A 16,288-nucleotide genomic window follows, 5' to 3' on the forward strand; every position below is an offset into this window, starting at 1 on the left:
ACACATTTTCAGGCCTGGAGGGATTTCGAAATGTATCCCGACCGCAACGGTGGGGGCGCTCGCTGACGACGCTAAACTTTTAGCTAACCTGTTCGCATCTATGTTCACAATGGCATCCCAAGTATCATCATACTATTATGGGATGCAATGCGAACAGATGTATTATGGGGATGTGCGTTTCCCAGGCAACAACAGACGTTGACACGTTTTGGAACAGCGCTGCACGCTGGCACAATGTTCCTAAAAGCAAAATGCTTATTGTTTTGAATGATTTGGCATCTTCTATTACTGTCAACACCAGTATTGTTGTATTGTAATAATATGCCATAAAGGTTTATTGAAATTTTGGGGAGAGCAGGAAAAAAAATCGTAAAAATCTTTTCTGGCCTGGCGGGGGCGCTGTTGGCCTCAGAATGGTAGGGGGAACACTGATGTAGAGAGCAATAGTTAGTTACCTTGCCATTTTATCAGACTGTTGCTAACTTTTTTGCCACAGGGTGTCAGTGTGCTGTTAAATTGATTCTACTTCTTTGTGCTGATTGATATGACTGACGTGGCCTCTGGTCTGATATAACTAACAGCGCTCTGTTATACAGCAATTACAGACTGCTGAATGCTGTGATTGACCAATCAGAAGCGAGTATTCAACAAGGCCGTGTAATAATGCTTGTTAAAGGGATACACCACTTTTTTGGAAGTTTAGCTCATTTGCTACATCCCCCCCACATAAGCAAGATACACCATGCCTTACCGGCACTATCCGCTCAGTTTACAGTGAGCTACAGTCATGAAGTTAGTTAGTATCACCATAGAATGGAGGCTAATGGTACAGCTGTTAAAAATCCCCCAAAACACACATCTCACGGTGCCAAAATACATGTGCTTTGGGTACTCACCACACGATGAAATGTTAATCCAAAATGCACATACAGTAATCTGTCTTTTTGGAAGGAAAAGAGGTCGGCGGCCATGTTTAGAAAGTAGTGCCGGCTACATCTTTTCCTTCCAAAAAGACAGATTATGTGCATTTTGGATTAACATTTCATCGTGTGGTGAGTACCCGAAGCACAACATGTATTTTGGCACCGTGAAATGTGTGTTTTGGCAGATTTCGAACAGCTGTACTATTAGCCTCCATTCTATGGTGATACTAACTAACTTCACGACTGTAGCTCACTGTAAACTGAGCGGACAGTGCCGGTAAGGCATGGTGTATCTTGCTTATGTGGGGGGGATGTGGAAAATGAGCTAAACTTCCAAAAAAGTGGTGTATCCCTTTAAGCCCAATTTATGCTTTGTCTGCCGACACTTTTGAAACGGTCGCCGACAGAAATGAGGACTTGAGTCGACACTTTCAAGTGTCGGCGAGCAGGGCCGGACTGGGACCAAAAAGAGGCCCTGGCAGAAAGTCCAGACCAGCCCAGGGGAGGAGCCTGTCGCCGCCCGTAGGGCGGCGAATTTTTGGCCGCCCGAAGGGCGGCAAAATTTTTGGCGGCGCACTTTGTGGGGGGTTGGAAGCCAGATTTAGAGAAATATCTCATTTTAAATTAATAGACTGAGCAGGTGTAACCAAGGCTATTTTCCAAACTGCTCAGCCTCCTGGAAAGATCCATAATCACCAGACTAAGTACATTGTTACTGCCCAGGCCAGGCTCAATTCACAGTTCACACCACTGGCCATGGCCCGCCAACAACTGCAGGCATGAGGCACCGCACCATAACAAGGCAGCAATAATTGTCTCCAAGAACACTTCTACACAAACACATTAAATCACGCATAGCACAGCAGCCAAAAACACACGCCCACAGCATGGTACGGCGACCAGATTCACACACACATAGGACCTAGCAAACAAGGCCAGCAGTATCATTATGACCAAACCACAAAAGAATAGAATAGAATAGAATAGAATAGAATAGAATAGAATAGAATAGAAACAAGAAGCATGTCTCACCTTATTAAAGCAGCAGTCGCCGCATCAGCGCACTCTTCTCTGCCACCCTGTCGATGATGCAGTCCGTGTCCAACGAAACCAGAGTCTCCTTGTCGGTTGTCATCAACATAAAGGCTTCAAGGTGCTCCTGTGATACTGTGCTCCTTAATCGGTTTTTGATAAATTTTAATGTTGAAAAGCTTCGCTCACATGCAACTTGTGTCACAGACAGAGTTAATAAAAACTTGTAGCAAAGTCCGATGAGATGGTAGGCATCAGTGAGCAGATTATATCGTTGTAAGACATAATAACAACAGACGGGACACTTTTTGCAAGATTTGCAGGTTTTGTTCACAACATCCCATTCTTCATCTGGGGTCTGCGTCTGCTCATCATCTTCATCCTCAGTGCTCATCTTGACAGTATACTCTTCACGGACAGACACCTTCAGCATGTCCCAGTGTGTAGCCAGGCTGCCTAGTTCAGCCTGTAAGGCCTCTGGAGTTGCTCTGCTGTCATGCCTGAGCAGTTTGGAGCTCAGCGCACTGAGTGCACCAGCAGGGACACCATTACATTTGATGTCAGTGAAGTTTTGGGGATGAAGCAAGGCAAAATCTGTGTACAGTTCTCTGTTTTTTGCGAAACGTCGGGAAATGCTTTCGACGATGGTATCCAGAATGACATTGTGCACTTCTACCTCATACTTTCTGTTGGCATCTGGTATTGTTGTGTCATCACATAACTCACCTGGCATCCTCTTTTTCTTCTGTGGTCTCCGGTTTGGCAGCGCTTCTTCCACCTCTGCGTCTGTCTGACACTCATCTAGTTTTCCATTCGCCCATTGCACAAATGTGTCTGCTGCTCCCTTTACGCTTTCAAAATCCCGTACATATTGTTTCAGTTTGTCCTGTGTGCTTGTGACAAAGTGATGGGCCGTGAGCAAATCCATTCCACTGGTTTGCAGATAGTTGGAAAGTGGAGTTGTTAGCTCGAAGATGCGTAAAAATGTCTGGGCAGTGAGGATGGTCTGGTATTTCAGCAGGGTTTCTGCATAAGCATCGGCCTTTGCACGCACCGTCGGTTTCATTTTATCTTTGTCGCTCAGGGCCTTGAGTGTTACAACAAGGTCGATGTAAAGACATCCCTCTGGATCCCCAAACTTCCCAAACACTTTTGTAAGTGCTGCGTCTTTCGCCCACCATCTGGTTTCACCTATTGGTGACAGTCGCCTGTGCCGTGCATCCTTGCTCACTTCCTCCCATGCATTCATTCTTAGATATGAATCTCGCAGAAAAACAGCAATATCATTTAACAAAGAAAAAAGTGATGCACTTGGTAGAACAGATCCAGTGGTGTCCATTAACACTAAATTTAGTACATGGCCATAACACCATACATGCACCTGTGGTGAATGAGCTGACAAGAGCGCTGAAAATCCTCTGTATTCCCCTTGCATGTTTGCCGCTCCATCAGTGGAATTACCCACACAGTCAGCAATATTAAGTTCCATTTTCTCCAAGACAGATTTAAGAAGGTCAACAAAAGCCTGTCCTGTAGATGACTCACAGTTGACAAGTGCTATCATTCTCTCCTGTATGTTCACGTCTGTCGTCACATAGCGAATGATCACTGAACACTGGTCTTTTGCTGTTATGTCTTGTGTAGTGTCAATTTGAATGGAATACATGCCAGCCTTTTTAACCTCAACAGCAACATTTTCTTTAATGAGACGCCCAATAGCCTCTATGACCGTGTTCACGGTTGTCTTGGAGAGGAGAGTGACCAGTGATCCTCTGCCCTTGGCCCCGGAGTTGTGCAGCCTCTTACTGTCTTCAATACACTTACTGACATGTGTTTGCATGCATAGATCAAATTTGCTCAACAGGAGAACAAGCTCTAAAAAAGTGCCATGGTCTGCAGTATCATTTTCCAAAGTGTAAGCAGCCTCTGCTTTGTCTCCTCGGTAACTGAGCCCACGTTTTCCTATGACTTTCACTATTTCAATAATCCGTTCCAGTACCTGTCGCCTTTTACGCACCTGCTCTCTTGCGATGGACATTTGATTCACATTGAGCAACTCTTTTATATTTCCTTTGCTGATCCTTAAAAAGTAGGCATCTGCACACTCTTTGTGACAGCCACTGTGTTCGTGTTCCATGACTCTTTGATGAATATGCCTCCAATCACACATTCCCAGAGTAAATGGGTTGACTTGTTTAGCAAAAGCCAAGCACACAGAACAGTACAGTGTGTGTGATTCCCCACAATATGTCAACCAGGCTCGCTTTGTTCCATTGCTGCAATGAAATAGATTCTTCACAGCATTGTGGGTGGTGGTTTGAATAGGATGGAACTTAAAAAACAAATCCAAATCCTCCAATTTGGGGCATCTAAAGTAGTTAAATGCAGCCTCCATGGGCTCACTCCCAGTCACATCCTCATCAGCAGCATCACTAGCAGGGACAGTGGGCCTCTCTTCTCTTCTCTTCTGTGTGATTTACAAGGGGGGAAAGCCCATTTCTGACATTAGTTTCCGTTTTGTTTCTTGTATTTATTTATTTTGACATGTTAATCCAGTTTTCAATTAGGCTACATCACCAGCAGCATTTGATTTAAAATACAAAATGACTACAGGTTATTTTCACCTTCTAAATTTAACACCTCCATTCATTCATTTACTGTAGCCTACCCAGATCTGATGTGCATAAACAAAGCAACATTACTTGTGCAAACAACATCACGACACCTACTTCTGCAAAGTTAGCTTCAGCTTGTGTAGTTCCTCCATGGTCCACGTCCTCCTCAGAAAATTCGCCATCATCATCACTGTCAGTCACCAGCACGGTGGTGGTGGGGGCGATAGTGGGGCCGGACTGCTGCTCGTCGTTCCCATGATGCTGCCCAGCATCGGCCACGACAGTGGGTGACTTCTGTGCCTCGGTGGAGTTGCCATCGGTCCTGCTAGTACTGCTGCTAGCAGCACAGGAGCTGACACCTGTGGCCTTAGTAGCAGCACTCTTTTCAGTGCACTGTGGCGCAAAAAACATCTTTATCTTGCAACATTTTTCTGCATTGGCTTCAAGGCCCTTACGTTTTTTGTCTCTTTTCTTTTCGGCGCCACCTTTTGCTTTGTTTATGTTCATCATGTTGAGAAATAGACATATACTGTTCGTATTTGATCTATTCCCCCGCGGCTGCGTTGAGTGATGTAATTACATTGACATTTGACATGGAGGAGCCGGGAGGAGCACACGCTGCACGGAGCAGGCCAAGTGCACTTTTGGAAAAGGGGGGGGCGGTGTCTCCGCCTCTCAGACCATGCAAGATCCATGATGACCACTTGACAGAACTCACCTGTCAACATGGGCCGGCCCATATCTCTTTCCACTGTGTTTTGGGCTGACCTGACTGACAGCTATTTCGGCTGCATTGAGGGGGATCAATAAACGTGCGGTCAGACCGGCCCAGAGCGGCCCAAAATCACAGCGGCCCTTCTGGCATTTGCCAGAATTGCCAGATGGCCAGTCCGGGCCTGTCGGCGAGCAGTGTCTGCTACCTAGTGAAATGTCTAGTGTCACTGACTACGTCACGATGTGTTGCGCAAGTCTGATTGGCTATATAGACGGCACGCGCTTGATTTCCTTGTTTTGGTTTTCACTCATTGAAATGAATGAACGTGTCTGCGCTATTTTTATCAGCCTGTCCTTGATATATGACTTCGTGAAAATCACAAAGAACATTGTGCATTTCCCAGAGCGAGAGGAGGTGAGTTGTGTCGTTTATATGCGGCTGCAGTCAAGTACGTTACATCTTGCCTCCGAGGTGGTTTCACTGTGCATTCCATTCCCTCTCTTGCCGTGGCTGTCTGCAGCACGTTCTGGTGTCACGTGACCGTTGAACAGAGGCGAACATTCACTGAAGAATAAATGCAACACCATGAGCGACACTTTCTTTTTCGTCTGCGACCATGTGCTGAGTGACACTTTCTACACTTTCTAATAAATAAGTATAAATTAAGCTTTAGTATTGTGTAGCAGACAGTAGTAATAATAACTGAATATCGAAAATGGTATTTGACTATCTAGTATCATTATTTTTCTGGGTATCGGTATCGAAGTAGAAATTCTAGTATTGTGACATCCCTATTGTGTATTGACAGCCTGCATTGATATCAGTTTATTCATCAGTGGAACGTTCCTTTATCTCCTCCCCCAGGAAGCTCATGCGGCCTTCACTGATTGGTTCAAACACAGTAGCTCCGCCCCTCAGAAGCCAACGCCCGCCCCTCAGGCCAAATTCACAGAGTGTGTAGCCAATGAGATGAGAGAGAAGGAATACCAGGTACACACGCGCACACAGCCACACACACCATACACACACGCAGAGCCAGTGTCTCCATGTTGCCTTCAGGTGAAGTGGAAATAATCATCAACCATGGGATGAAAGTTTGTTGGGTTTATTTACAACGTGTGTGTGTGTGTGTGTGTGTAGGCGGACCACGCAGCCTGGTCCTCTCGTCTGGACGTCCTGACTGAAGATGTGAAGGAGAGGATCTACAACGTGCTGCTGTTTGTAGACGGAGGCTGGATGGTGGACAACAGACAGGTACCTGTCTGTCTGTCTGTCTGACCCCATTCACACCTGGTATTGAAATGTGATCTGTATCTGGAGAAGTGATCTGGATAAGAATAAATCACACCCAGGTTGTGAAGGAAGCGGTGCAGGTTTAGTACACTAGATGCGCTTCACAGTTCAATCCAGTCGCAAAGTACACTCCAGCTTCAACAATATAACAGAAAGACAGCTCAAATCTCCCCTCCAGCAGTTGGGAACCACTGTCTTAGCCTATCATTTTGACCGGAGTGACACCTCTTCTCTTTCACCTCCCGACAGCTGTATGTGATCTGATCTGAATGAGGATAACGAGAACACATTTAAACTGTCCGCTAACTGTGGTCTCAGGCACACAACCTCTGCTCTGACATTTTGACATTTTACCCACTCCTATGCTACTTTTTAACGCTATCTTTTTTATATCCTACTGTTTCCACCTATCGGTTTTAACATAGTAAAAGATTGTAAACGATCGGTCACATTTTTACACGTTTTATAGCTTAAACGCTACCGATCACCGGGAGGCGCCCGGCTTGTTTTGCATTTAGCTCGGCTGCTAGCTAGCCGGCGGCTAACACGTCAACACAGCTACCTGGGATCCTCAACCATCTAACTGCTTACCGGAGGCTAATCCACCGCAACAGGCCCTTTCTCTGGGCCTGTGCCGGTAAGTTTCAATCCCTGTCGGACCTTCTGAGTGTCACACTACCACATTGCCTATCAACCTACCATCCGCTGTGGGCTACCGATTGTGTAGCCCTCGCCTGTAAGTTTCCTATGCTGCTAACGTTACCTGCTACTTAATCCAGTGTCACACTACCACATTGCCTATCAACCTACCATCCGCTGTGGGCTACCGATTGTGTAGCCCTCGCGTGTAAGTTTTCTATGCTGCTAACGTTACCTACTACTTAATCCATCAAAGTTAACAACTCCTACACCACCTCGACTCCCGTACTGGCCACAGTTGTCTCTTCCTCCCCAGATACCACCTCCAGACACTCAAACAAGCAACATGCAGCTACTCACCCCGTCATCCGGCTGTGATCGATGTTCCCATCTGAATCAGAAAGTCTCCGAGCTCCAAGAAAGAATCTCCGTCCTCTACCAGCTCAGGGACGAGGAGCAGATCATCGACTCCTTGCTCCCCACTCGTCCCCTGGCTCCCCCCGCCAACGGTGAACTGGACTCCACGGACTCGGAGGTCATCGTTGGTGGTGCTGCTGCTACCTCCCTCGACTTAGAACTTGATGAAACTGACCCACTACCTCCTCTTGCTGCTGCCCACTCCTCTGACTGGCCTCGGCTTGGTGCTAGGCCGAAGGCACAGGCTTCCTCGACCCCGTGTCCTGTCCAGATGGATCTCTGGACTACTGCTGGCAGGGGCAGACACGGTGGAAAACTACTCCCCCGCCCCCCTTCACCTAATACTCTCCAACTGCCCACAAACAATAAATACTCTGTTCTCAACATGCATGATTTTCCTCCCCTCCCTGACCATCACACCCCTCTGGCCAAACCTCCCACTGTCTCTTCTGCGTCTTCGCGTCGCATTGGCCGTCCCCAGTTCACCCCCTGTCCGAATAAACCACCGGTCCAGCTTTCAGTTAACGTAACATCCCAAAGTCACGTCCCTCTCTCTCGGTCCACCTCTAAACAGCCCACTGTCCCCTCCAACACTTCTCCAGCACGAAAGCCCCCCACGCTAGCCAGGCCGCCCCCCCTCATCCCCCCCTCTGTATTGATAGTCGGCGACTCAATCATAAAAAGAATCCGCTTTGCTAATGTCATAACCCGCTGCTTCCCTGGCGCCACCGTCCCCCTCCTCCTCGAAAAACTCCCTGCTCTCTTGGCCTCTCTTCCGCTGTCCATCCAGAAAATCATTGTCCATATCGGAACAAATGATACCACCCGCCAGCAATCCACACAAATGCAGACCGATTTCATCCGCCTTTTCACCGTACTAAACGAGAGCGGGAAGTCCATCTTTCTTTCCGGTCCAATCCCCACGCTGGGCCGGTCAGCAATGAGGTTTACCCGTATTCTCAGTCTCCACACCTGGCTTCAGTCGGAATGCAATATCCGTCATCTCAACTTCATCCACAACTTTGATCTGTTCTGGACCCGCTCCTCGTTGTTTGCACGTGATGGACTCCATCCAAACATAACAGGGACTCACATGCTAGCTGCTAATATCCAGCACGCTGTCCAGTCGCTACCAAAATGACCACTAGTCCGTTCGTTACCTCCCAGTTCTTCTTCTCCGCTTTCCCCCTGTGAAACTCCTCTATCATCTCCTCACTCCGCTAGCGCCCTCTACCGACTGGGAGGACAACTCCGCCCTATACAGTTAAAACACATCTCCACCATTGAAACACCTCCAGTGGCATCTCCCCACTCCGTTAGCGCCCCCTACCGACCGGGAGGGCAAATCCCTTTTACACCACCAGCAGTTGTTAAAACACACACTCCCTCAGTTGTTACCAAAACAGTTTTAATCAAATCAGATACTTCCATTTCCAATATCCCTGTATGTATAAACAATAGAAATCTTCACCCCTCTTCAGCAAAAAGCATTCCTAAAAATAGAAAAATAAACCTGACCAGTAGCAACCCTGACAATTTTTCACTCCCCCAACCTTCCAACTCACCCTTCACTATCAATGCCGGACTCTGGAACTGTCAATCTGCCGTCAAGAAAACCGACATCATTTCAGCCCATGCCATCTCACAATCCCTACTGTTCCTCGCCCTAACAGAGACCTGGATAATTCCAGAGAATACGGCAACTCCAGCGGCCCTCTCAGACGCCTTCACCTTCTCCCACACTCCCAGAGCCTCTGGTCGTGGGGGAGGCACTGGGCTTCTAATTTCTCCTAAATGGATATTCTCTGTCTCTTCTTTTTCTCACCTCTCTATTTCCTCCTTTGAATTCCACGCTGTTTCTGTATCTCTCCCCATTAAGCTTAGTATTATAGTCATCTACCGCCCACCTACTCCCCTTGGATCATTCCTAGACGAGCTAGATGCTCTCCTCTCTCTCTTCCCTGAGGATGGCACTCCTCTAGTCCTCCTCGGGGACTTCAATATCCCGGCAACATCACTTCTTTCTCCCCTCTTTCTCAACGTTTTCTCTTCTTTTGACCTCTCTCTCTCTTCTTCTCCGCCCACACATAAGGCCGGGAACCTCCTCGACCTTGTGTTTACCCGCTCCTGCACCACCTCCAATCTCACGGTTACTCCTCTCCCTGTTTCTGACCATCACTTCATAACCTTCTCCCTTCCCATCTCCCTCCCCAAACCCTCCCCACCCCCCACTCATATAACTACCACCCGTCGCAACATAAAAACCCTCACACCCTCGGCCCTCTCCTCTGCTGTCCTCTCTCTCCTCCCCCCAGTCGATAACTTCTCTCTCCTATCCACTGACGATGCTGCCACTAGTCTCCTTTCCTCTCTCACCTCAGCCCTTGACTCACTCTGTCCCCTAATCTCCAAACCAGCTAGATCCTGTCCCCCTGCACCATGGCTGTCCGAGGCTCTGCGGACTCATCGAACGGAGCTTCGGGCAGCCGAAAGAAAATGGCAAAAATCCCACGACCCATCTGATCTCTCAACTTACCACCTCATCTTAACAAACTTCACCACTGCCGTCACCACTGCTAAATCCTCCTTTTTCATTTCCCAAATTCATTCCTCTGCCTCCAATCCTAGAAAATTGTTCTCCACCTTCTCCTCTCTCCTCAACCCTCCCCCCCCTCCTCCCCCCTCTTCCCTATCTGCTGATGACTTCTTGACCTTCTTTTCCCAAAAAATTTATGACATCACCTCTTCCTTCCCCCCTCCAGCCACTAAAAACAGCTCTGACATTAAACCTGACTCTTCGGCCCCTGTCACTAGTCTGTCTTCCTTTTCTCCCCTCTCTCCCGATGCCGTCCTGAAACTCCTCTTGTCCCATCCTGCCACCACCTGCCCCCTGGATCCTATCCCCTCCCCTCTTCTCCAAACTATATCCTCCGATCTATCTCCTTTCCTCACTTCCCTCATCAACTCCTCCCTGTCCTCTGGTATAGTCCCGGCTCCCCTTAAAACAGCTAGAATCAAGCCACTCCTCAAAAAACCCTCCCTGGACCATACTGTTATAAAAAATTACCGCCCAGTTTCTCTCCTTCCATTCATTTCAAAAACCCTTGAACGCGCAGTATCGGAACAGCTTGCTCTCCATCTCTCTCGCAATAACCTTCTGGACCCCCTACAATCTGGTTTTAAACCCGCTCACTCCACTGAAACAGCTCTCCTCTCTGTCACTCATGCCCTTCACACAGCCAAAGCCTCCTCCCTCTCCTCTGTTTTAGTACTCCTGGATCTATCAGCTGCATTTGACACGGTGAATCATCACATCCTCCTCTCCACTCTCACTGATCTTGGTATTTCTGGCACTGCACTCTCATGGTTCACCTCTTACCTTTCCAACCGCTCCCTTCAGGTTCTCTGGTGTGGGTCCCTCTCTAAATCATGCACTCTGAACACGGGTGTCCCCCAGGGATCTGTCCTCGGCCCCTTCCTATTTCTTCTGTATGTTAGGTCCCTTGGTCACATAATCTCCTCTCACGGGTTTTCCTATCACAGCTATGCCGACGACACTCAACTCTTTCTTTCTTTTCCCCCTGATGATACCCAAATTGAGGCACGCCTAGCCGCGTGTCTCAAAGACATTGTAACCTGGATGACCGCACATCATCTAAAACTCAATCTCGACAAAACAGAACTTCTTTTCATCCCCGGTAAAAACTGCCCTCTCACAGACCTTTCCATCACCATAGACAATACCACTGTACGGCCATCAAAAACTGTCAAAAACCTAGGTGTAATTATAGACAATCAGCTTTCAACCTCATCTTTCATTTCTGCAACCGCCCGCTCATGTAGGTTCCAACTATACAACATCAGAAAAATCAGAAAATTTCTCACTAGGGAGGCAACTCAACTACTGGTACAGGCACTTGTTCTTTCCCGCCTTGATTACTGCAATGTTCTCATGGCGGGGCTACCTGCCTCGGCCTTCCAATCCCTCCAGCTCATCCAGAACGCAGCTGCCCGACTGGTGTTCAATCTACCTAAATTCTCTCACGTCACTCCCCTTCTCCGCGACCTCCACTGGCTCCCAATTATAGCCCGCATTAAATTCAAAACCCTTGTACTGGCCTACCGGGCAGTTCACCGGTCAGCCCCTACCTATCTGCAATCTTTAGTCAGTTTTCAAACAACCAACCGTCCCCTCCGCTCCTCCACCTGCACAGCTCGCCTTGCCCCTCCATCACTACGTGACCCTGGGGGCCGCTTAGCCCACTCACGACTCTTTTCCTCCCTGGCTCCTCAATGGTGGAACGAGCTCCCCCCCTCTGTTATGCTGGCTGACTCGTTGGCCATTTTCCGCCGGAGGCTAAAAACACACTTTTTCGAACTACACCTGGGCCCCTCCGAAAAGTGATGTGTGTATTTTATGTTCCTGTCTTTATTTCTATTTATTGTTGTTTATTGTTGCATTTTATTGCTGTATTTTTATGCTATATTGTGATATGCTGTAAGTCGCTTTGGACAAAAGCGTCTGCTAAATGAAATAAAGTAAAGTAAAGTAAAGTAAACACCAGGGGCCGGTTGCACCAACTGGTCTTAACTATGCCTGGTCGTAACTCCTACGTCGGTCTTAGTTAAGACCAGTCTTTAGAGTGGACTTACGCCTGTTGCACCAACAGGGCTTACGTCTGGTCTTAACTACGCCGGTCGTAGCGATGCGCGTCCATGTGAAAGCATGGGAATGCCCACTGGAATGCGGCACGCGACCTGTTTAGAAGTGTGTGCTGACGTCAAATGACGCTCCGCTGATGGGTAATCGGCTGTAATAGTGTGGCTAATGCTAGCGGCTAACTGTTACTTGTCGTTACTTTACATGGCAGTAAAACGCCACTGAATGACCAAATTGATTTTACTTTTAACCATTTTGATATCCACTTTCCATACGACCCCCAGCATTGGTTAGTTGTTTATAAAAACGTGACTATATTTATAACGTTTATAACGTGCTCCAGTTTCCGGTTTATACTATCAATGGTCTGAATACAGCCAGGAGTTGTAGCTATTGCGCAACACACAGGTGAAAACCATCTATACTGCACAGGGCCGGTTGCACCGACTGGTCTTAAGCTAAAGCGCCCGGCATAGTTTTGCGCAGCCACGACTTGGAGCCTTGCCGCCGCCGAGCGGCGACAGCGAGACTGTGCATACTCGAACGTAACTCGTTCAAAACACGTCCAAAACGTTATCGTGTCGTTTACCAAGAACTTGCAATCATGTCGGTGGGGGAACATTTTATTGTCCCGGTGAGCCTGCAGAAGACTTTGCTAGATGAGGGACAAGCACGTTAAATGAGGAAATGGCATTTCCTCATTCCTCACAACAAGGAGTTGACGGCGCAGAGTGACATTTTCGAGGAGCTGCACGCCTCCTACGCCGAGCTGTGCCGATAGGATGCCCAGCTGCGGCGACCCCCTCGGCGCAGTCAGCGCCGTCGATTTTTCGCTCGAGCATAATTTGCGCTTAAAGCTTCTGGCATACTCTTCGCGCACACGCTGGAGGCGGGGCTCCACGGAGGGCGCGCGCACTCTGCGCGGGCCAAAACAGAACATAGTGAGTGCTCCAGAAATGGCGGTGATCAGTGCCAGGCAGTCTGAATGTAACGTTCCCAATTCTATATATTAAATTCTAAAAAACGACCCTCAACATTTGGGAAGGCTAAGCCACACAACTAGTTCGGTATAATCGAACATCATGCTTTTAGGCGACTTTACGACGGTGAGGACTCAATCACAGCAGATATCCGCTGATAGCCTACCACGGAGATCTCACAGGCACAGGCAGCAAAACCCGACGCGCTGATAGAAAAATCTCCATGGACGCGCCGCGCTGCGCTCAGGCCTCGCCCCCCGACACGCCCCGTGCGATGACGTCATAATTGCCGCGCGCCCTATGCGCTTGGCTGGGCGCAAAGAGTATGCCAGAAGCTTAAGTCGGTCGTAACTTTACGACCTAACAGCTACACAGGGCTTAAGCCTTCTTCTCACTAAGACCGGGCGTAAATATTACGCCTAGTCCAGAGCAGGCGTAAGGTGCAGTCATGGGTGCAGTATAGACGGTTTTCACCTGTGTGTTGCGCAATAGCTACAACCCCTCAGCACTGGCTGTATTCAGACCCGAGTTATAAACTGGAAACCGGAGTACGTTATAAATGTTATAAATATAGTCACGTTATAAACAACTAACCAACGCTGGAGGTCCGTATGGAAACAGTGTTACTCGAAATGGTTAAAAGTTAAATCAATTTGGTCATTCAGTGGTGTTTTCCTGCCATGTAAAGTAACTAACGTTAGCCGCTAGCTTTAGCCACATTAGCCGACTACCCAGCGGAGCGTCATTTGACGTCAGCACACTCTTCTAAACAGGTCGCGTGCCGCATTCCAGTGGGCAAATTCCCATGCTTTCACATGGACGCGCATCGCTACGACCGGCGTAGTTAAGACCAGACGTGAGCCCTGTTGGTGCAACAGCCGTAAGTCCACTCTAAAGACTGGTCTTAACTAAGACCGACGTAGGAGTTACGACCAGGCATAGTTAAGACCAGTTGGTGCAACCGGCCCCTGGTATATAAACACAAAGGCAAGAGGTGATGGTTTATTATTTGGATAACTTGTCCAGATACAGATCACATCTTAATGTCATACTCTTGTGATAATTGTTGTTAAATTAAAAGCAACATTTATAATGAAATACAAGACACAGACAGAAAACTTGACAAATGAAATTATGCCACAAACACACACTACATAACATCACAACAACCCTCCCACCCCACCCCCAGGGCCCAGCGTTAATGACAACTGACTTTGCTTTACTCTCTCTGTCTGTAGTCGTAGTTAGGGGAGGTGGCAGAGCACAGCCTCCCGATGATGATGATATTGATTCAATGGTTGATTGACAGGTGTATTGATCTGTGTGTGTGTAGGACTGTGTGTGTGTGGACTCAGAGCGGAGCCTTCAGATGGGGGCGCTCCGCTCGCTCTGCCTGCCTCGTCTGGTCTTCCTGCTGCTCAGCGTGCTGCAGAGCTGCACCCGTCACCAGGAGGCAATACGGCTCGCTGACATCATCTCCTCTGACCAATACCAGCTCTACAAGGTACAGGCTCCTCCCCCTTTATGCAGGCCCTCCCCCCTTTATACAGGCTCCTCCCCCTCTCTCTCCTCTGACCAATACCAGCTCTACGAGGTACAGGCTCCTCCCCATTTATGCAGGCCCTGCCCCCTTTATACAGGCCACTCCCCCTCTCCTCTGACCAATACCAGCTCCTCCCCATTTATACAGGCTCCTCCCCCCTCTCTCCTCTGACCAATACCAGCTCTACAAGGTACAGGCTCCTCCCCCTTTATGTAGGCTATGCCCCCTTTATACAGACTCCTCCCCCTCTCCCCTGGAATGTTCTGGGGGGGGGGGGGGGGGGGGGGTCAAACTGGACACTTTCATACCGATTTCTGCCTTCAAAGACGTCATCTCAGACATTCTCACTGATTTCTGCAACTGTTTCTCCACCATGTAATATTCCCATAACACTTCTCTCTCTCCATATCTCCTTTGCTGATTTGTTTGCCTGTGTTTTCTTGTTGTATTTTGTGCTTGTACCATCTTTTTTCCTGGCCCACTTCCCCTCCTTCGCTCTTGTCGCTTTCCAAGCCGCCATTGTAAATAAGAATTAAGTTCTTAATTAAATAAATGTGAAATAAAATAAAATTTAAATAAACAGAATAATTTTATAATTAAACGATTTGGGTGGTCTAACCTAGTTAATAGTCAGTGGATTATTCAAGCTTTCTAGCCAAGTAGGGTCCATTTGATAGATGTGGTAGTTTATTCCATGGCAGCTTCATTGTGTTTGATAAGCCAGGAGGCTCATTGCGCTAGCTTCCGGCCCTGCAGTCTATGCAGGACAAGCCTTTAAGGCTGCGTCCTTCTAAGGATGCAGTCCCTGAATTCACACACAGTCCCTAACTCCTCCCCCTTAATGACTCCTCCCCTAAGTAAATCACTAAATCTCTCTGTCTCTGACTGTCTCTGTGTGTGTGTGTGTGTGTGTGTGTGTGTGTGTGTGTGTGTGTGTGTGTGCGTGCGTGCGTGTGTGTGTCTCTCTCTCTCTCTCTGTCTGTCTATCTATCTCTCTCTCTCTCTCTGTCTCTCTCAGGTCTTCACTCAGGAGGATCTCAGGAGGTTCCTCCAGAAGTTGAGGGAGTCTTCTCTGCTCCTATTGGACAGCGGCCTCGACCCGCTGGGCTATGAGCTGCAGGCCTGAAGACACACACACACACGTTTGCATAATTGTTTTTTTGTTATTTCTCTTGATGTTAATTTGATCCTGAATAAAAGAGTTTGTTGACTGCAGTGAGTATGTCTGCTGGTGTCTAGTGTTCTCCATGGAGCTATTATATTATTACTATATTACGAAACTGGAGAAAGCTTTGCAAGATGGCGGCCCATTCATTTCAATGGACGTTGCTCACCCAGCACGTGTGCCCCAAAAGTTGATGCTCCTGACTTCCTGGCTGGACCCACAGAGACTACGCAGGAGTGTTTTTCAGGTCAGCGAGGTCACCATCACACACAGGCAGACTGTGACCCGCGTGTGATGCTGCCTTCA

The 16,288-nt window shown here is 48.1% G+C and overlaps 1 protein-coding gene across 1 annotated transcript in view; it reads left to right on the forward strand.

Moving 5' to 3' along the window:
• Positions 1 to 16,036, forward strand: part of nup107 (nucleoporin 107) — a 45,393-nt gene extending 29,357 nt beyond the window's left edge. The window contains exons 24-27 of the mRNA XM_083652276.1: positions 6,150 to 6,275; positions 6,426 to 6,539; positions 14,608 to 14,778; positions 15,836 to 16,036. Of these exons, the coding sequence (XP_083508402.1) occupies positions 6,150 to 6,275; positions 6,426 to 6,539; positions 14,608 to 14,778; positions 15,836 to 15,943 (519 nt within the window). The 3' untranslated portion in view covers positions 15,944 to 16,036. The remainder of the gene's footprint in view (positions 1 to 6,149; positions 6,276 to 6,425; positions 6,540 to 14,607; positions 14,779 to 15,835) is intronic.
• The last annotated feature ends 252 nt before the right edge of the window (positions 16,037 to 16,288 follow it).

Source organism: Poromitra crassiceps, assembly GCF_964638095.1.
Source record: "Poromitra crassiceps genome assembly, chromosome: 2".
In the NCBI taxonomy this organism is placed as follows: Eukaryota; Metazoa; Chordata; class Actinopteri; order Beryciformes; family Melamphaidae; genus Poromitra; species Poromitra crassiceps.